Source organism: Sceloporus undulatus, chromosome 1 (genome assembly GCF_019175285.1).
Source record: "Sceloporus undulatus isolate JIND9_A2432 ecotype Alabama chromosome 1, SceUnd_v1.1, whole genome shotgun sequence".
NCBI classification, from domain to species: Eukaryota; Metazoa; Chordata; class Lepidosauria; order Squamata; family Phrynosomatidae; genus Sceloporus; species Sceloporus undulatus.
In genome coordinates this window covers 192,287,753-192,309,839 of record NC_056522.1, presented here as the reverse complement: position 1 = coordinate 192,309,839, position 22,087 = coordinate 192,287,753, and the positions used below count along the sequence as shown (strand labels likewise).

The 22,087-nt window shown below is 38.8% G+C and overlaps 1 protein-coding gene across 1 annotated transcript in view; it reads right to left on the bottom strand.

Annotated features, from left to right (window-relative positions):
* Positions 1-3,588: 3,588 nt before the first annotated feature.
* The window catches only part of BOLL (boule homolog, RNA binding protein), a 38,969-nt gene continuing 20,470 nt past the window's right edge, over positions 3,589-22,087 (bottom strand). The window contains 11 exon segments of the mRNA XM_042447186.1: positions 3,589-3,970; positions 3,973-4,025; positions 10,612-10,699; positions 10,701-10,739; positions 14,948-15,073; positions 15,957-16,004; positions 16,314-16,385; positions 17,588-17,635; positions 17,638-17,720; positions 18,417-18,492; positions 21,330-21,384. Coding sequence (XP_042303120.1) covers positions 3,875-3,970; positions 3,973-4,025; positions 10,612-10,699; positions 10,701-10,739; positions 14,948-15,073; positions 15,957-16,004; positions 16,314-16,385; positions 17,588-17,635; positions 17,638-17,720; positions 18,417-18,492; positions 21,330-21,384 — 784 coding nt within the window. The 3' untranslated portion in view covers positions 3,589-3,874.

Below are 22,087 nucleotides of genomic sequence, written 5' to 3'. Positions count from 1 at the left end.
TTATTTAGATGAAACATCATTACAAAACCACTTATTTTTCTTAAAAGGTACAGAATGTAGACACCTGTTTTATTACTGTACGTTATACATCAATAGCACAATCTAAACTGGCTCAGATATAGTGCCCCTATACTGAAAATCTTCACTAATCTTACAGACACCTGTTTTCCTGTACCTCACCTCCATGTGCACAAAAGGGATGCAGCGTTGTGCAAGAGGCTAGGCAGTCTGCCACACTTTCCATACACTGCTTTCCAGCAATTACTCTTATTTGTGTTTCATTTGCAGTGAGGCAGAAGGCAGAGAGAATAGGCTTTACTGACTAAACGGAATCCTCTGTGAGCTACTACCATGCCTACAGGTTGACAGGACAGTATACATTGTTTAAATAAAAAGTGAGCAAATAACTGGTTTTCAAAATTCTGAAGCACTATTAAACTTTTAATAAAACATCCTTCTATACATTCAACATTTGTCTGTACATCAGTAGGAACTTAAGGATGTATTAACCACATGGAGGGATGCAGGCATCCTACCAATTTTTTTAGGAATACCACTGTAAATGAATACAAACTTTTTACATTTTTTTAATGAATGTGTATTTTTGTGAACAAACGTTTATTATTATGATGAAAAGTACTGTAAATACCTGTTACAAAATACATCATCATACAGCCTGTTTTAATTGCCAGTTTAACGTATTTTTAGAACAGTGTTATCATATCAAAAGAGCTGAAAAACACTGCCTAGTAATGAAATTAAAAAATAGACAATACTCTTCTACTATTGTGTAATATTCTGCCTAAAAAGAGCTCTACAATAATATAGAACTGGCAAATAGAAAATAATCCAGTTTCTAAGTAGATTTGTATGTATATATTATTAAAATAACTTTCCCTGTCACAGTGCAGTTTTTCTTAAAAAAGCTGCCACAATGTGAGAATTAATACAATTGCCTTGAAATTACTTTTACATCTTAATACACATTACAATGAACTGACATTGTACATGAAAACCGTAATAGAGGTATAAAACATACACACAAAGCCATGTGTTCTGTTACCTTTGTGTAAATTATTGGGATGCACTCTGTTATAACCATTTGCTAATTGGACTTTAGAGTAATTTAAAGGATAAAAAAATATAAAAGTAAAAGCTCAAACGACTATTTTATGATTTTTTGCTTTGCAAACTGAATAAAATTTGATGTTCTGCTTTTTCTAAATTTCAAAACAGGACGTTTTTCCATTATAGCAAGTTCTGTTTCAACATTATGACATTTCCTACTTATCTTATAAATATGTTTGCGTTATGTGATACATACTTAATAATTTCTTCATTTCTAAATAGGCCGGCACATTATGATTCCGTTATGAACACTAACAGAAAGTTAAGATCAGGATTTTCATAACATTTTTTTCTATAACATATAGTAGAAGCATTGTCAATTCTTGTTTCCAGACACAACAAGAGGCTGAGTATGAGAATCGGCCATCATGACATCAGAACGTGTGTAGCCTTGGGAACCATTATATTCTCAATGGAAGTAAGACAAAAGGAGTTTTACTAGATCCAGGTAGTGTTCAAGCTACAGAACATTCCACAATTACCACACAATGTACAAGAAAAAACATTTACTTTGAAAAGCACTGAGTCGTCCAGTTTATGTTACATAACTAGACTGTGCAAGCACCTTTTCTTACTTCTGGCAATATTACTTTGGGAATACAACTGCAAGAATTATCTAAATGGAACTTCTATTTTAATTAGATAGTTATTTTCTGTTATTCAATATGTCTTATATGAAACTATAGTATGGCCAAATTAAGAGAGCTGCAAACCACCCTGAGGTTTTTATTGCTGTTTTAAATAGAAATAATAAATTGGAAGTTTGAGGTATTTATTTACATGTTGTAAAGAGATCACAAGCAGCTAGAATAATGGATTAGATTTATGTACTAAAGTTGTTTTCAGAACTGCACTTCTAAATACCCTGTGCCTCCTTGGATGCTTTAACAAATATATTTTTAAACTAATGCACTAGGGATATCCATTTTCCAGCGCCTTCCTTCTCCCAGAACCATCTTGGGACATTTGTCTGGCGACAGCTTGGTTTGTGTGGGGAACCAGGGCTCGCACTCCTCATTCTGCTGACCGGAGAGCAGTTCCATCAACAGAATGGTACCAGTTGCGTGTCCAGGCTTTTTTGTGTGTATAATACCACATTTTTGCCTATCTATCGGAAAATAATAATTAAAATAAACTAAAAAGGAACCAGCAAAAGATTTAAACCACACCCTGATTGCTTGGATTTATTAAAATAGTGTTACATCAATTGTGTGCATGATTTAAACTGCCAAACTATAATTCCACAATCACAGACCGAACACATGACCTTTTCTTGGTTTTTTTCTCTATTGTATATCGTACAGTATAGTATTTACAACTGAGCAAGTCCTTTCACAGACATTAAAGCAGTTTCAAGAGATGTCAACACATTTATACAAACATATATTTAAAACTTGTACAACTATAAAAACAGAAACATAGACTGACATACCCAGCAATTCAAGTTTATTTACATTTGACATGAAGACATTTGAATCTGGTAACACTGAGATATCATAAACCTTTTTACCAAAAACGAATCATAAATTACTTTGCATGGAGTCTTTTTTCTGCTCAATACAAGTACATACCACATAAAGATTTTAAGTGAATAACTAGAAAACATAAAATAAAATGCTTTTAGGAGACAATTTATTTGTCAGTTACATGTTAAAAGACAACACCAGTAATTCTTAAATACATTATTTAAATGTGATCTTACTGAGTGTAACTCTTTGTTGTAATAATGACTACAAAATCCTGTCTGACCTAAAAAATAAGCCTTAAAGAGTCAGAAAATTCACCTGAAATAACATATACAGAGTTTAAAATAATGAAATAAAATAATGAAATTCTACAGTGGAAGTGACAGAACTGGGCTTTCAGTCCAACATTAAAACAGCAGATATATTATTTGCTGGAATAAAGCAAAGATGAGGCAGCAAGGCAACAAAAAGTGATAAAGAAAAGCAAGGAGCAAACAACTAAATTTGATCCTCACAGTGAAGATGAAAAAAGAAGGTTCTTCTCCAGGACATGATACAGGCAGTGATTCATTTTGATCCTGCACACATAGAGGCCAATAGATGAATGTAGGTTTTCAAATAGTTTAGTACTTTCTTTTTAATGCATGCTTGTATTTTCTACACATAAAAGAATGCCAATGGAATGCATGTAATTTTGGTATGCTTAAGAGCACCAGCCAGAGAAATCAGATATGACTACAGCAAGTGGTCCTATTTTTCATCTTTCAAAGGACCTTAACAATTATAAATCTTCCTTAAATTAAAAACAGACTGATTTGATTTTAGCAGAAATATGTAAAACAGAATTATACCAAACTGAAGCAAACAAAAGGATACCGAAACAGAAATATTTTTTTAAAAATGATGGAATCCAACAACATTAGCATTTTCAGTCTAAAAGAAAATGGTTCTTTATCATCACAGTTCGCTGTTCTTGCAATTTACCGAGGGAAAGGAATTCAAAGTTTGTTTCTGAACAGAAATGTGCTGGATTAATAAACAGTACATACATGGCCTACAAATTACAAGTATGTGTCACCATGTATGTATAACAAATGATAAGGGTTAACCATGATTTTGCTGTGATTAATGTTTATTAACTGAATGTTTACAAGTAAGGTCTTGTATTTCCTACAAAAAGTAGCTCATTTTGATTTACCAATATTGACAAATATGATGAGCTACAAAATACATACCTTTTATGTGCTAATGTATTCATTATTGAGTAAATACCTAAGGTTCTATTTAACGGAGTCTGTGGAGGAAGGCAGTAGCAAGATTGTGTCATCCTGCTCTGTAATCTTTCTAGGATGAAAGTGAGGACTACGTTGCATAGCGAGGGCTTCAAAGTCATCGACGAAGGATGAGAAAAATTCTCCTCACAGATGTATCCTTGCTTCTAAATAAGAGGAAAAAACTGTAAAATTCAAAACTAGTAGTTTTATTATAATTATTCTAAAACCAATTTGTATATATTTTAACACAGTTAAAAAAAAATTAAAAAACTGAACCAAAAGGAAGAGGGACCTCCAACACACAGGAAGTCTGCCAGTTTTCCTTCCATTATCTCTGAGAGACAGGAATCCCCTCTTGATTCAGTGTTGGGCTTTCAAAAAGTCCTCATTTTAAAGCCTCATGGTATATAGGGCCAAAACAGACGGGCCGTAAGTGCCGGGTTGGGAGGGGCGTGGAATTTAGATGCACCACAGCCCCACGCCTCTGGGGAAGTTCTGGAGAAAAACACTTTTGCTTTCTGGCACCCAGCAATGTAAATAATGCAATAAAGTTTCGGCAGGGAAAGAATGAATGACTGATATTCACTGTGAATAGTCACTTCTAGGGAGGCTGAAGGGAAAATCACTAACCCCTCGTGCCAATCTGATCGAGGCAGCCAATATATCAGAATTCTAAATGGTTGTAGCCATTGCCTCCTTACACACTCTTCCTTTAATATGTTATAAAAACCTGCTAACCCACCAGTACAGTGAACATTGATAGACTGAAATTATGAATATTTTTAAATTGTAACTGCTCTGCATGGAGGTGGATTGCTCTTCAACCTACCTGGAACGGACTATTCACAGTGAGCATCAAACTCATCCAAGATGTTTGGATGCCGTACAAAGAGAGTTATATAAAGTATGAAAAAATGAATGATAAGTGGGGTGAAGAATCATATGAAGATTAACGCCAATTCTAAAAAGTGAGGTGGGAAATCGTGTGTGATAGACAAATTGGGAAAAAAATAAATCACCAGGAAAGTGATGATATTCTGATTGAATGTACAATGCACACAGCCGGTCTCAATTTCTGGTGCTAATATATGTTACCACAGCAAAATTATGCTCAAAATTCTACAGCACAAACTCTAACCATACATGGGCAGAGAAATCTCAGAGGTGCAAGCTTGTATGCACAAATATATACCAAGAGCAGGTTTTAGACTCAGAAGAAGGAGAAAGTAGGAGGAAGGAACATCAACAATTAAGGTATACGGATGACACCGTGGGGTCTTGTTATCACTGGGATTTGGTTCTCTGATCCCCCGTGCATACCAAAATCTGTGGATGTTCAAGTCCCCTTAAATTACAATCAATGCCTAGAAATATGGTGTCCCTCATATAAATGGTAAAATCAGGTTTGCTATTGAAATTTATACTGTACTTTTAAATATATATATATATATTTCAAACCATGCATGCTTGAATCTGTGGATTAACGAGGGACTGCCTGTACTAATCGAATCATCCAGACTTGGCAGATACTAAGGAGGTCAAAGATGAACGTAGAAAGGCAGCTTACTGCTGAACATAAGGAAAGAAAAATAATTGACACGGAAGAAATAGATAATTCTACTTAGACAATGGGAATTGTGTTAAGAGTTCCCTTCCCAGGTCCCCTTGACCAGAATGGAGTCTCAGTCGTCGTACGTGTTACCGGGATCGAGATGCGCGCCTTACGAAATTCCGGTTAGAAAAATCCATTGAAACACACTGTTCCGGCTACGAGGTTATTCGTGGTTACGAAGAAATTTGGTTGCTTTTGGCGGCTTTTTCGCACCAATCGCGGCTTTTCCCTTGCGCCTATGGGGTTTCGGGCTTGCGAACACGCCTTCGGGTACGAACACGCGGCGGAACGAATATTTGTAACCCGGGGTAACACTGTACTAGGAATGGAAAAGGGCAGCTATGAAGAACTAGACCACGATCCTACAGAGTAAAGAAATGCAACTGAACAGTGAAGTTAAGAATGTTCCAAGCCACTGTATTTCTCCTCCCATGTACAGATGGAGAAACCTGGATAGTGAAGAAGTAGACTGGAAGAGTATCAATCCATCTGCAATGTGCTACTGGGAGAGTGCTGAGGACAGCCAAAAAGATGGCATATGAACAATAAACCTGAAAATTTCTTGGAAGCAAGATGATCAACTGACTCTTGTTACTTTGGCTACATTTCATGAGAAGGCAACTCATTAGAAAGACATTAAGCTTGATAGGTTGAGGCTAGAATAAGAGGAAGCTACCTGCCAGATGTAGATTCATCAGAGTGGTCATGGGCCTGGATTTGCAAGAGCTAAGTAGTTACCAACAGAGGTTCAGACATGGCTTGGAGGTTGTCTCATCCACAGGGTCACTATGAGGTCCAATTTGAAAGTAGTTACATATCAACCTCTCATTCTCAGGTGGCTACGTGTGCGGATATATCCAAAAAAGCTAATTCAAGGTCGGGGTCTGACTTACTGTTTTCTTGCATCACTGTCTGTCACAGTGCCACCAAGCTGTTTACTTGACTCTAATTTATCCACTTTGTAATGGCCTGACAAATGTGAAGGCTCCTTGCACATCTGTTGTCTTGCAAAACCTCTTTGATCTGAAGGCTGCCAACACGTTGTTGTTCTCGCCAGTTATGTGCCGTGTGTACAATGTGTGCAACACTTTGACTTGGAAGTTTAACAAAGTCTAACAAAAAATACAACTTTTTCCACCATATCTGCTTCTGACAAGTTTTAGATTCTGATCATTCTGCCTTGATTGGTTGGCACGAGGTGTTAATCCACATGTAGTGGATTGCAACTTCAGCCTACCAAGAGGGCATTTTTATTTTAGCTATCTTACTTAGTTGTGCATGTGCTTGTGTACAACAGGAGGGTAAATAGCAGCTGCCTCCAGATCCATTACCAGCATGACTGATAGCAAAACAAGTAAGCCTGCCTCATCAGCTACCCCAGGCCCTTTAAATTGTCACTGATCTTAGTTTAGCCTTCCAAAATGGAATCAGAGCAAAGTGGAGGGTTTGATTGAAAGCGGAAAAAACTCTATGAATGCACATTAGAAGTATGCTTTCAAGTGATTTCTAAGATTCAAATTGTTTTGTTTTGTTATACAAGATTTACCCAACCTGATTGTTTCCTTTCCTATATGCATTTCATTAATTTTGAACAAAGTTTGCTTACACTGAACTGTTCTTTTTGTGGCGTGGGAATCTTACCTACTTTTTTCATTTTATTTCTGCCTTTGGCAGGCCATTTCTGTTAAAGACTGTTCATTTCAACTGCCCGCATTCCTCCTCCTCAGTGGAGTGGCCACATTACTGGCACATGCAGGTCCACCCGTCAGCCAGCCTTGGCTCCTGTCCTGTGGCTGCTTGGCTGCAGGGAAGAGGTGCCCCGAGAAGCCTTCAAGCCTTCACAGATCCCCTGTGTATACATTGCAGACCCTTGGGGTCTGTGGACCAGATGTTAAGAACCACTGGAGTAGCTATAGCTACTAATCATTTAAGAACAAAAAGGGGAGTACTATTGTGCAGTATTGGCCACAACAATATGGTTGCAAAATATTAACAGGTAGTCAATTACATATAGAATTATTTGGAATTTTAGAAAAAAGAACTAGAGTGTGTTCAATTGAATATTATTTTAACTTCAGACTTTATAAATGTTAGTATAAATCTAATGAAAAATATCTTCACTTAAGGTTTAAGGAAGATAAATATGATAATTGAGTTGCAAGATAGATTACTTGGCAGGTATCACTGGCAGTGAGAGAGAGGAAGAATCCTAAGTTGCAGCAGAGCAGCTGCTCAGAGCTATAAAAGACATAGGAGTTTATCAGACAAGGGAATTGAAGTATAATTCAATGGCAATCTGAACGCAATCATGGGGTTTAACATTATTGCGTGATAGCCTACTACACGCAAATTTGGCAAGGGAAGTTCAGTCCAAGCGCAATCATGGAGTTTCACATTTTGCATGATAGACTACCACATGCAAATTTGGCAATGGCATGCTATTTTCAGGCAATGAGAAGCCAGTTCAAACACATTCGCATTCACGAAATTCGCTGAACTAGCGAATTCACATGAATGTGTTGGCCTCTTTTTTATTCGAAATTAAGAGAAATTCTCACCAGTGTATAAAGTCCATAGCTGCTGACTTGCAGTCGGATAACATCCCAATCAACACTGTTTTCTATCCCTTTTCACTTGATACCACCTCACTAAATACAAAATAATAACCCTATTAAAATATTTTAAAATGCAATGGCCCTCCATATCCATGTTTCTGCATCCATGGATGCGCCACTCACAGCTTGAAAATATTTTTTTAAAATTCCAAAAAGCAACCTTGATTTTGCCATTTTGTAAAGGATACAGTTTTACTAGGTCACTGTATTTATGGGACTTGAGCATCCAAGGACTTTGATATCCACGGGGGTCCTAGAATCAAACCCTAGAAGTATCAGGGCTCCCTGTATTTGAAGGCAAGAACGAAATTGTTATCTGCAAACTGGAGAATCTTTCTATAATTTATTGCTAATTGATGTACTGATCTGAGCACTGGACTACAACTCTGGGACTAGGTTCCAAATCCTCACTCAGCCATGGAAAAAAGATGAGCTTGGGCAAATCATTTTCTCTTGCTTCAAAGGAAAATTTTCTTGCAACAAATCTTGCCAAGAAAAATCCCATGATAGGGTTGCATTAGGTTCACCCTAACTCAGAAGCAACTTGAAGGCACAAACAGCAATGAATTTTCTTAGTGTTGTTAGTTCTATAGCACCCTCCACAGGAAAAAGTTTGTGTTGTACCGTACATTATTACATTCATAATCTCCCCTTCCTGTCAAACCTGGGACACAAAACCGCTTGTATCAGCAAACCAGATCAGTAAAAATACAAAAGTGTTGAATATTAAAATAGAACTAAAAACATTAATATAATAAAACAGAAAAGTGGGATACAAATAAAAGTTTTATTTTTATTTTATTTAAATGAAAATCACTTAAAGCACACAAATAAAAACCCTGCATCCACCAAATGTTTAAAGCCTGCCTGAATCCTTGCCTGCAAGTTTGTTTTGTTTGTTTGATTTCATTTATATCCTGCCTTTCCCCCAATATGGAATCCCTAGAAATATGCAACATAGATTAACAGAACATACAATAAATACTTTATAACAGAAAAGTTTAAAACCAATTAAACCATCCTGTATACAGTGCGCCCTCGGCTTACGTAGGGGATCTGTTCCGAAACCCCCTGAGTAAGCCGAATTCTGTGCATGCTCAAGCCCCATTGGAATGAATGGGGCTCGTGCCTGCGGCGGCGCACATGCACCACCGGTGCGCACCCCATTCATTCCAATGGGGTGCGGGGCGCCTGCATAAGCTTAAATGCGTGCGTATGACGGCAGGTGCACTGTACTATGGCAAGACTACAAGGAGGCAGTCAGCCCAGCCTCTCTTGAAAAACAGTTCCAGATCCTGGGGGGTGGCCACCAAGAAAACCCCAACATCTAACATTTCAAAGAATTTCAGCATATGAAGTTACATTTGGCAAAAAAATTATATTATTCCTTTTTTTATTTCTCTCTCTCTCTTCTCTTTCTCTGTCTCTCTTTCACACACACAATCCAACGCAAAACCAAAATAACAGCTATCAGTTGGTTTTTACATTTGGTAACAGCAGAGGGATCCTGCGGGGTGGATGGGGAAAACAATGCCGGCTTGTTCCCTTTTCTCACCTACAGCTGTTTCTTCCTCAGAAAATCTTCTCTGAGGCCTCTCAACTGTGCCGAGTGTCTGATAGAACAGGGCACTGATTATCAACCTGAAGGGACCAGGAGTACTTTTGCACATTTTAAACTTGTGTGCCCACTGCACTTCTTCCTTGAGACGTGAATATGGCCTCAGTGATACACGCCTTGGTTACATCACGTTTGGACTACTGTAATGTGCTCACATGGGGCTGCCTTTGAGAGTGTTCCGAACTTCAGCTGGTTCAAAGAGATGCATCAGGCTGCTGCTACAGGGGCAGGTTATTGAGAGCATACAATACCTCCTGTTAAAACAGCTCCACTGGCTGCCCAGTTTGTTTTCTGGGCACAATAAAGTGCTGGTGATGACTATAAGCCCTATATGGCTATTTGGCAGACCGTATCTCCCTATATGAATTGGCCTGGGCTCTTATCCACAGGGGAGGCCCTTCTCTCCATCCTCCACCATCACAGCACGGTTGGTGATGACAAGAGAGAGGTCTTTTCCAGGCTCCCCTAGACTCTAGAACTCCCTGCCCCAGGAAGACCAGAATGGCCCCTTCTTTGATGGCCTTCCACTGACAAGGCGAAAACCTTCCTCTTCAGGCAGGCATTCAAAACAGAATGATTTTAAAGAATCGCCTGGGGTACTATATTGTTTTCATGTATTTTAAGCATTTTTTTCTTTTTAATTATTTGATATTGTAGCATTAAATTTGTTTTAATTATTTATATTGTAGTAATTTAATCCTATTTTAACATATTATTTTTGTATGTTTTTAACTGTATGGTGTTTTTTAATGTTGTAAGCCACCCTGGTTCCAGTCTTGAGAGAAGGGTAGGATTAAATAATAATAATAATAATAATATGATAATAATAGCTTTAAGTCTTGTTCCTTCTATTCATCTCCCCATCCAACTTGAATTTTATCTATCATCTAAGATATACCCCTAATGTAATGTATTTATAAGCCTTCTTTAACTGAAATCCGGTTGCATCACAGCGCTGGCATGGCTATGGCACTTTGAGCATAAATTTTGATGATATGCCGCTTGGACTCCATGATCAGAATAAGGCTGGTATGCAAAAATAAAATAAAATAATTAAAAAAATTTTTTTATAACTCCTATATGAAACACTACACCTTTTAATGAAGGTCAGAATGTAGACCTGAGGAAAATACATTACCTGGAACTGAATTCACTCAAGCTATTTTTCCAATATATGTTTCAGTTACACAACCATCTTCAGCTAAAAGACTGCCACCAAATTTCTGGCAGGTTTTTGACAAATACAGAGATAATCTCACTTGCATGCTCTGGTTAGAACTTCGTTATCATTTTTACACCTTTAAAAACCTGATTTCAGGCCAAGTGGGCTTGGGAATACAGATGTTACGACAAGCTAAAGGTATGGAGGGAAATAGGGAGTTCTTTCTTGGGTGGAAGTCAGGGATGGATTGAAGAAACACTGAGTTTCATAGATCAGATCTTTGGTTATGTGAGCCCTGCTTTTTTGGCAGTAATGGAGAGCCAGAGAGCTAGTGTGGTGCAATGGTTTGATGTTGGACTAGGACTCTGGGAGACCGGTGTTCGGATCCACTCTCACACATGGAAACTCCTGGATAACTTTGGGCAAAGTTTCATTCTCTCACTCAGGAGTTAGTCATGGCAAGCCTTGCTGACTAAATCTTGCTACCCATGGTCAGATCACCATAAGTAAGACTCCACTTCAGGCACATAAGAACAACTACAAGTGAGGAGAAAAAACCCATTTGAATACTCTTCACACTCAGCAGAGGAACACAATATATTTGAACAATCAATTTTTGAAAGGATAACTGTGTTAGTGTAAAATGGAGAATGGTTGTGTGTGTGTGTGAAAGAATCAAACACCACCTTTGGACTATTTTAGCATTAGCTTCCATGGATATCAATCCACTTCTTCAGATGTGCTGACTAGCAACTGAAAGTCAGTTGTCCCTCCATATTCGCTAGGGTTAGGGGAACAAGACCCCCATGAATATGGAAAAACCGCAAATAACAAAATCACTGTTTTTACCCTAGAGGACACCTCTCTAGGAATCTCTGGTCCTCCAGTGCAACTCTGTGGTCAATGCCCAACATACACTGACCATAGAATGGCACTGGGTAGCTACAAATGGTCTTTCAGTGCCACTTTTACTTAAAGTTGGCCACAGAGTTGTACTGGAGGACTTAGACAGTCCCCGAGGACACTATTAATGAAATCAGTGAATAATCAAATCCGCAAATATCAAATCTGCAATATGGAGTGATGCTGTACAGCTGTAGGTATACTGGAATTACAAGGCAGTGGGAGTGGGCTGGCATCAGAATATTATAGATTCAGAAAGATGTGATTTGTCACACAAATCAAACCTTCACGTCACAGAGTTGTATAGATTATACGAGTCAGACAAGAATCTGGTCTCCTTTCCTGAGGTGTGAACAATAGTTAAAACAATACTGAACAAATACTAAAGCTACTCAAGACTACGGTACCTAAGATAGGTAATGCCCAAGAAAAGTGTGAAACAAATGCTTAAAAAGGGCAGTTCTCTTTATTTGGAAAAAAAAATCTTCTGAGAGTGAATTGTGCATGATTCAGTAGTGAGCACCTACATATCAAAATACACAACATATGCTTAAATACCATATGGTTCTTCAAATGGTCAGCTGTGAACTTCTAAATACGAGTTGTCCTTCACTCTCCACAGAACATGTCAGAAACATCTAGAGCGTGAGTAGAGAGGTTTTGGGGGCCATGTGCCGGGGCGGGGTTTTTGCCCTCCGGAGTGAGGCTGCATGCTGGGGGCGAGGCTTTACCCTCTGGGGACGGGGCTTCTGGGGCAGGACTCCCCCCACCCTTTCCCTAGCCTTCAGCTGTCTCTGAGAGACAGCTAGAAGCCAGGGAAAGTCCAGGAGAGGGGGAGCAATGAGCGTGCACTGGTTAGCTCCTCCTCCTGCCCTTCTCCTGGCCTCCAGCTGTCTCTGGAGACAGTCAGTGGACTGGAAAGATCTGTGGGGAGGAGGAGAAATGGGCACGTGACCAGTCCTCCTCTTCCCCGACCTTTCCCTGCCCCCAGCTGTCCCTCCAGAGGTAGCTGGAGGCCGGAAAAGGTCTCTGGGGAGGAGCAATTGATGCGCGTGGGTCACTCCTCCTCTCCACCCTTTTCACGACCTCCAGTTGTTTCAGAGAGACAGGTGAAGGCCAGGAGAAGGAGCCAGAGGTGCTTGCCTGTGGCTCCTTCTCCCCAGTGCCATTTTCTGGCTTACAGCTGTCTCACAGAGACACTGGTGGCCAGGAAATAGCAGAGAGGAGGGGGGAATGGGCACATGCATGCCTGTTCCTTCTTCTCTCTGGGCCATGCCAGGTGAAATGGCATCACATGCCACCTTTGACACACATGCCTCGGTTTGCCATTTGGATCTAGAGATAAGGAAAGCAATTTTTGGCAGGCGTTCTGCCCCACTTTGATTGCACATGCATTGCATACATTCTATCCCTCACATCTCATATGCTGAAACACATAGAAGGAGATACCAAAGGCAGAATAGAGCCAAGACAGTCACAGCGGGGGTGTGAGTTCACAGATGACCATTTGAAAAAGGACAGTTACAAGTAAGCAACTGTTCTCCATAATCTCTGTGATTTCTACATTATGGGTGAGTAGCAAGCTTACTGTCAACTGCACATGGAAGACAGTACTGTTTCTCCAAAGGTGGCATCTGCATGAGCTCAAGGCTGTAATGCTTTATAAAGGTGAGATGTTAACCAAAGTTCTTGTGGAATGACTTCTGACCTTTGAAGGCAATGGCTTTTTGGTTATTTTATAGCAAAGTCCTGTTGAGGCTGCTACCCATGTGAACAGGTGCTGAGAAGGTGCTGGTAGTCCCCTCCTGGAATCCCTGTAGCAGATAAACTGTCTGTTAAGTGCTCTTTCTTCCCTATTTGTACAGGAAAGCCTCTAGAGCTAAACTTCCTAAACTGTGATAGTAAATAAATCCATCTTTGGAATCCCCCATAGATGAAAGAGAGTCTGAACTACCAGCCATGTCAGTGTCCACTTGTGAGACACTGTTGAGGCACAACTCAAGAATGTTGACTCTGTTGCATTCTCCCCTGCAACATGGGCTGTGAAAGTAAAGATGCAGAAGAAAGATATCTGAACAACCTGTCATTGCAGGAAAGACTTGAACATTTGAAGATACTTGATCATGGTTAGTATTTCAAACTGACTGACATGTTGTGACTTCTGATTCTTGCTCCATAGGCAATTGATGGTGAAACAGCTCCCCACCCCCACCCTGGCAAGAAGAATGCAACCATTGTGACTGAGCACATTGGTGTTAGTGTTTGAAATGTGTAGTAAATGGCATATACAAGGTGGTATTGTTAGCCACTTTGCTCAAGAATCAGCCACTCATCAAATATGGCAAGGAACCAACACTCTAATGTTCTTGTATGTAATCAAGCCAGCAGTGTCAGTCATGCTGTAGAGGCCATCAGGGTGAGAAGGAATTGCATCTATGAGACTCTTACAGTTGTTCTAGCCAGATAGGAAGCTGACTCTGCTAATCTTTCAGCCTTGGTGGTTGGGAGAAAGACCTTTCCTACTATGGAGTCCAGGATAGCACAGATGAACTGGGGATGTTGTGTTAGATTTAATTTGGACTTCTTGTTGATGAGAAGACTCACAATAAAAAAAAGATGGATAAAGTTGTATGAAGAATGGTGTAGAGCTGTCATTTTGTGCAAGACATCACCCACCAGGTTTCAATGTAAGGGTACACCATCATTCTCAAAATGTGCAGATGAGCTGCTACCACCACTATGCATTTGAAGTGAAAGAGACAGAGTCTTGAATTAATAGGCCTGGTTTTAAACAGTTGCCTCAAAATTCTATGAGACAGAATGAGGAACTGCAATCAGTGAAATTTCTGGAGGAAGTGAAAAATTTATTCATTTCCCCAAAAAGAGTCAGCGAGGCAAGCTTGCTCCTATTTAAACATTTAATAGTGATTTTATTTATTTTTTCTCATATAAGTTGCATAGTTGGAATATGCTAGTTGGAATATGAAAAAAGTGTCATATGAAGGCATTAAAATACAGGTAGGCAAATATGCCCCCATTGACCCAGCCATCAATCAAAGAATCCCATATGTATCTAAAATACTTTGCATATGCACTGCATCTTATTAACTAATCTAGAAATGATTAACTGTTCAGAGTAAATGCAACCTTTAAATATAAACATAAATACCTCTGGAACTGCAGCTTCCATTAGGGAAAGAGGAGGGACACATCCACCATCTTGTGTAATTTCCAGTGGTTGATAAGTAATTTCAGAAGGATGCAGATAAAAGAATGAGGTGGGAGAGGCAGGGGACTAAAATCAGAAAAAGAGATTTTTCCCCCTACTTAATTAATGAAATTCCAAGATCTCAAGACTAGAGAAGGGCATAACTATATTTGCAATTTCCAATACAAACAAAACAAATATTATATATGAAACATTGTTTTAAAAACAGTGGCCAAGATCCTGCATTGGGAGACAGCTACAGAAACACAGCTGTGCCTCCCGATGTTATCCCCCAAACCCTACTTTTCTGGCCGTCCAGCCCATAAACAACATGGTAATTCTCATGTTGTTGAGCAAAACCAGTTTAAATGGCCTGTGCAGACATGTCCTTTGTCTCAAAGGTGCTACAAGATCCCTTCCCATACTGACCCAGACTAACACAGTTATGGCCTGAAATGCACAGGGCCAAATAAAGAGGCTTCTGCCCGCTTTAGGGGCATGGTGTTTAGATGGCAGACACCATCGAAGCGAACAGATGCTGCTCCGAGGCCACATTAAGGCAGCAAGAGCCTGACCTTTTAGGACTAGATTAAATCTACTCCTGCTAGTAGCCACTTGGGACTATAATGGGGGCCCATTATGGAAGCGGGCCATGCGGTCGCCGCAGTTCAAGTACCATCGGGGCCAGAGGCTGATCCTTCCGGGCCATGAGCTTTGGTCCTTAGTTTCTTAATTCCTTTCATCATAGTTTCTGTTATGGCAAGGAAGCCCTAAAATCTAAGTCAGGTGAGTTAGTGCCTCACTCCAAAATATGGGAAGTGCCCCCCTCAAGACAGCACATGATGTGTAAATTAAATGACAGAAACGGGGGGAAAGAATAATTTTTCCTGACTTGAATTCTTCAGAGGAAGAGTTCATTGTTACATACGTAACGAACAAATACACAGATAGTAGAGACAACATAATTTACCTGTGGAATGCTCCACTGCCACTGTCCTGGAAGACACTGTGCAGGAGCCTATAATAATTGAAAACGACAATGTGCTAATATGCTACATGGTCAGAATCCCTAATCCACAAATTTACACAGCTAATAAATGTGGAAAATATTACTGGCAACATAGAAAAGCAAAATAAGCCAATAAAAGTCATAGTGAACATTTCTGGAATCCTTTATATTATTTCTTGTTTAATTACATATTATAATTGCAACTATAATCATACTATACCTCTTGGCATCGCACATCGCTCCTTCTGAGATGAAAAATTATTGATCATTTACTGTTTTATTGCCATAATCTTACCAAAGTAGCCTTTGAAATTTTACCTGATAATGGTATGTAGGTTGTTGATACACAGGCTGAGCTACCATCACAGGAGAACTGGAAATAGAACGTGACTTAAAAAAAAAAATGTAATCAGAATTTTACAAATGTCTTCATGGTTTAAAAACAATTTAAGAAACACACTGAAAGTATTCAGCTAGTAAAGTCCAGTGGGCCCTCAGTATCCATGGGGGGATCCATTCTGGATCCTCCCGTGGATACCAAACTCCACAGATGCTCAAGTCCCATTATCTTTAATGGTGATGCAGCCACATGGCCGTGCCACCATTAAGGACAATGGAACTTTGCCACTCCAGCCATTTGAAGCCTGCCTTTCTGCTCTCACTTCAGCATGTGGCAGGGGGCCACCTCCTCTTCCTCCTCTGCCTATTCCTCCTCCCTCCTCCTCTTCCCTCCACCACCTCTTCCCTCCTCCTCTGCTGCCTTTCTTCTTGTCTTTCCCCTCGTCCCTCCACCACCTCTTCTTCCTCCTCCCCTGACGCCTCTTCTTCTATCTCTTCCTCCTCCACTGCCTCCATTACACAGGCTTGCTGTCCGTGGATGCTGGGATCTGTGGGTAGCAAGTTCGCAGATACTGAGGGCCTACTGTATGAGTTATTAAATCAATGATATTACCTAACAGATCCTTAATGCTATCTGGGAGTGCATCATCTATTTTCCTTTATTGTCCAGTACAGCTTTTTCTCCTTTCCCTTTAAGAATTAAGTACAATACAATAATACTGCATATGCACCAATGCTAATTTAATTTGCATACATATCTTGTCTAACCTTACAACCCTCCCCCCCATCTTTGCAAACTCTTGTAGCTCTTACAGTACTGTTCTGTTTTCATTGTGCCCATTCCCAGGGGCTCTATTGGAAAGATATTAGGGATGGATCTGTTAAGGCTAATGTTTTTCTGCTGTTGCTATTGCTATTTCTACTCCTGCCATTCCAGCATGAGCTGAGGAAGGCTTTCTCCACAGTTCTCCTGCCTTGGCCCAATTTATATTGTTCTGCTCATTGCTTATAAATTGTAGAAATACACCTTTCATGAAAGTTTCTCTGCAGCACAGATATGAAATAAAACTACACAACTAGAGACACAATATTAGCAATGAATTCTAATAATTTGTTAGAATGAATCAACATTGAACAACTTGTTAGTACTTTTATTTTATGTATCACACAATAAGGAAAAGCAAGCAACAGACAAAGTTCCTGCAACAGCACATAAAATCAGACATGCTAGAATTGTCCCAGAAACTACTTACAGGCCATGGCTGTGGAACAGAAGCAATTTCAGGAGTATGAAAGTACTGTATGCCACTCCATTATGGTATGTGTATGGATATCCAGTGGAAGTAGTCAAGTACATGGTTCCAGCTGCTGGCATTATGCTGGACCCTAAAATAAAATAAAAAACAAACAAAAACCCCACAAACATTTTGCCTACTTAAATTAACACAAAAATGAGAATGGGGGCCATGGTGCTTATTCTAATACAGATGTACTGGGAGGACTTGCACAAGCAGAATGCCATTCTACTGATGTGAGGGACTTACTGGATTTCCTCAGAGTTCCCAGACTGGTACAGCTCTCCACACAGTATTTAACACTGTTCAGGAGAGGGGGTTCACTAATCCACAGGAGTGGTTTTTTGGGGTGTAGAGAACTGCAATAAGAAAAAGAAGTAAGAAAGCCCTGTTCCACTTGCAGAACACAGCTTGCAAAACAACATGTAATGGCTCCGGGCCATTATATGTTGATGTAATTTGTTGATTAGTAAGATGCAAAAATTAATTTAAAATTCAGGTTACTGCTATTTAATGTTATACATGAACAAAAAATACAAAATATTGTGAGAAAGGGATGAATGCATTGGAAAGAACCTTTTTCCACCAACAAAAGGCATGCACTCCCACTAGGTAAGATATTTTCCACCATCTTCAGAAAGCGAATCGGGCCATCTTGATAAAGAAATTTTAATTTCTACGGTAACCAAATAATTATCTGCAGCACTGGAATGACCCCAGATTTTTTCCATTACATTTATCACTTCTACAAAAGGGGGAGGGGTGAAGCAAGCAAGCAAATACATACGAGGAATCCCTACTTGTTGTTTTCTTATTGCTGGACCAATATTCAGTTTCTTATCCTTGTAATTTAGCTTTTCAGCCTAAACAAAACAAAAGCATACATAAAATAGCATCAATTTATTTATTTATTTTTAAAATTAAAATAGTTAATGTATCAACAGACTAACAATAATGATCCAAAAAGTTTTTTTCAAGCAGCTGTATTTCATATCCTAATGGGGCCCTTAACCGAAATCTTTGTCAAAATCTCTTTGAGGTGTAAAATATTCTTATCCACGCTCATTTCCAAAATTCAAATGAGGAAATTACTGCTTATTTGTTGATAAGCCTTTTATAATTTAGACAACTATTTGTTTAGATAATGACTTTTTAAACTAGATATAGTTCTTTTGAGAATTCTTAATATAAATGATATGGGTTTGAATAACAAAATAGCCTCTTGTATATCCAGTTTTACCATGGCTAATGTAAGCATATGACTCAAGATTCAAGAAAAGAATGATTGAAAAAGGTGTTCATAGGAGGATAGCCACCACTGTGGCCTTTGAGGACCACTAAAGATCAGCTAGATCAGGGGTAGGCAACCTTTTTGAACCGGGAGCCGGGTTGCTGTCCCTCAGATAACTGGGGGGCCGAAGCCAAAAAATAATTAAATACATTTTTTAAAAAAAACATTAAATATATAAATAAACCAGGACAAATGTAGGACAAAATTTTCAAATGGAAGACACTTTTAAAAAAAAATGGAGGACACGCAAAAAAATTTGCTGATTTTTAAAAAAATGTTAGCATAAATGCATGTTTCTGAGGCTTCTATAGACAATTGCCCCGCAAAGGCCCCAGCGGCAATCGGCGGCAGGACCGGGCTGGGGCCGGTCCCAAGGCCTTGCCGGGCCGCATCCGGCCCGCGGGCTGCCTACCCCTGAGCTAGATGATCTCCAATCAAACAATGTTCTCTGGATAGATAAATCAAAGATAGAACCTTTTGGCCTAAACAAAAAAATATTATGTCTGGGAAATAACAAAAACTGAATTGAAACAGTATAATGTAATTCCAGCTGTCAGGTACAGTGATAGAAATGTGATGGTCTGGGCTGGCTTTGCTGTCTCAGGATCTTAATAGCTTGGAATGACTGACATAACCATGAATTCTGAATTATATTAGAAGATTGTAGAGGAGAATGTCAGGACATCCATATTAACGCTGAAAATGAGCCAAAAGTGGATTATACAATATGACAGTGATTCTAAACATACAAGTACAAACCAATACTATCAAAGAATGGCTATAGTAAAATAAATTATATGTTTTAAAATGGCCTAGTTGTAGTCCTAGTTTTGTCGTGTTGTTTTTTGTATTTATTTGTATCCTGTTTCCTCCCCAAAATTGGGACACAAAACACTTTACATTTTAAAAGAACAATACAATAAAAACATACCAAAAGTGAACATTAAAACAAAATTACCATATATACTCGACTATAAGTTGAGGGAGGTTTGGTGCCCAAAATTGGTATAAGGGAAGTCGAGAGTAAAATTTAGGGGCATATAATACAGAATATAGGATAAAGCAAAGGAAATAATGCCAGAGAACTTTATGTTTTCTGCTCACTCTAAAGGCTGAATGGAGAGGGGGGCAGGTTTTCTTTTAGGTGCTCTTGGGATCTTGCCTTGCCATTCTTCTCAGAGAAGGGGGATGGTTCTTTAAAGTACAGTACTTACACTGATCTGGTGGATACGTCAACCTAGGTTTTTTTGGGTCCATTTGTTGACTAACATTTCTAGACTTATATACGCATATATACAGTAAACTATGCATAGTATTAAAACAATTCTAACCTCAAGTTAAAAGAATAAAAAGACAAAAAGCTATTAGAAACTGTTCACTTCAAAACAATGTGGTGCCCCTAGCCCATTCATTAAAAACTTTCTGTTTTAAAAGCCTGTCAGAATAGAAAGTTATTAGCCTACTAATGGACAAGGAGTTCCAAAGTATAGGGGCTGCCACTGAGAAGGCCCTCTCTTGTGTCCCCACCAACCATGTTTTGCAACAGTAGTGGGTCTGAGAGAAGTATCTCTCCTGAAGATCTAGGGGCCCAGGCAGGCTCCAATAGAGGGATACAGTCTGCCAAGTATACATCTCATCAAAATGATGTTCTAGGACCTGAAACAATCTATTTAAGCAAGGAAGCCGTGAAATGTTACTGAGCTGAAACAGTTCTGAAAAGATTTTTTTAAATGAGTAACATTCAAAGATGTTATTTGTCAAAATCCTAGCAGAGATCTACAGAAGTACTAACAATAACACTTGAGGAAAGTAGGAAAAAAACAGAATGGTTTGACATGCAACCATCAGGCTGGCTTGGCAAACATATACTAGAGGCTTTTGTGCGACACCTTTTCCTCACTTCATAAAGAAGGGTTACCCAGCCTCTGGCAGCTAGAAACATAATAGGGAGCTCTTTACTATGATCATGATAGGCAGACTTGTTATACAATGGCTTGTCATACAATGCAAATAAAATCATTACTGAATTAGTCAAAACTTTGAACACACCTCTTAAGATTAAAATAGTTCTACTGGTGTAAATTTACAAGATTCTAATTAGAAATTATACTTTATTTTATTTGCAAGCTCTTGATAACTACTGGCGTAAATTGTGGCTGAGATTTATTTACATTATCTATACTGTATTCCAAATTTATCATGGAAAGTTCTGATTCAATACCTCTTTAAGGTGTTTAAACAAAGTAAATATTTATAACTCAATGATGCAACAAGATTAATGTCTACTATTGATCATTCCATCTCCTACTAACTTTGTAGTGTTGTACCCACAAAAATAACTGTACTAAAGTAATAATATTACTATCTATCTAAGCATATATGTGTGTATATATATATGTTTTAAATTACCTCTTGCAAAATTTTTTGTGCATCTTCCTGAGTTTCAAATGTGATGAAACCATACCTAATTAAAACAGCACAGATTATTTTTCTTTGCATACATTATACTGTATTGGTAAACTTCCCAAGCAATAACAGGTGCTTGATGTTACTAGCAAATTCTATTCTAGTCACATAAGAACTCTATGACTAGAACAATCAAACTAACAAATGGCTTTGAGTATTAGGTATCTATTAAATACACTCCTGATATAAAATTATGTACAGTACTATTTTAATTATGATGAACACAAAGCAAATCAGGTATGCCATGTTCTTTAACAAGAATTTTGTGGGGTTTTTTTTGGGGGGGGGGGAATTCATACGCTAATACTGTAAAAACATTATTATAGTTCAGTAGTAGTTTTTTTATTCAAATTGTGACTGAATAAAAATACAGATTTCTTACTCAAAAGGACAAGTTGCTTACCTGAAACTGTGGTTCTTTGAATGGTCACTTCTTTGAATGCACACAAATGAGTTTTGCTCCTATGCAGAGTCTCATTTGGAACCTTCTAGAGATGAGCAGGGTTTGGTAGGAACCCCACCCCAACAGAAAGCTACCCAGCAGGTATGTGACGTGAAGGCAGAAGAAGTTATCAACTGGAAGCAGTTATTGGACTTGTAAAAAATACTGAAAACAAGAAGATGTGGCATACAAACGCTTTTTGATCCAAAGAAAAAATGCACCACAATCTGAACAGTGAAAAAAAACTGCAGCAATGTAA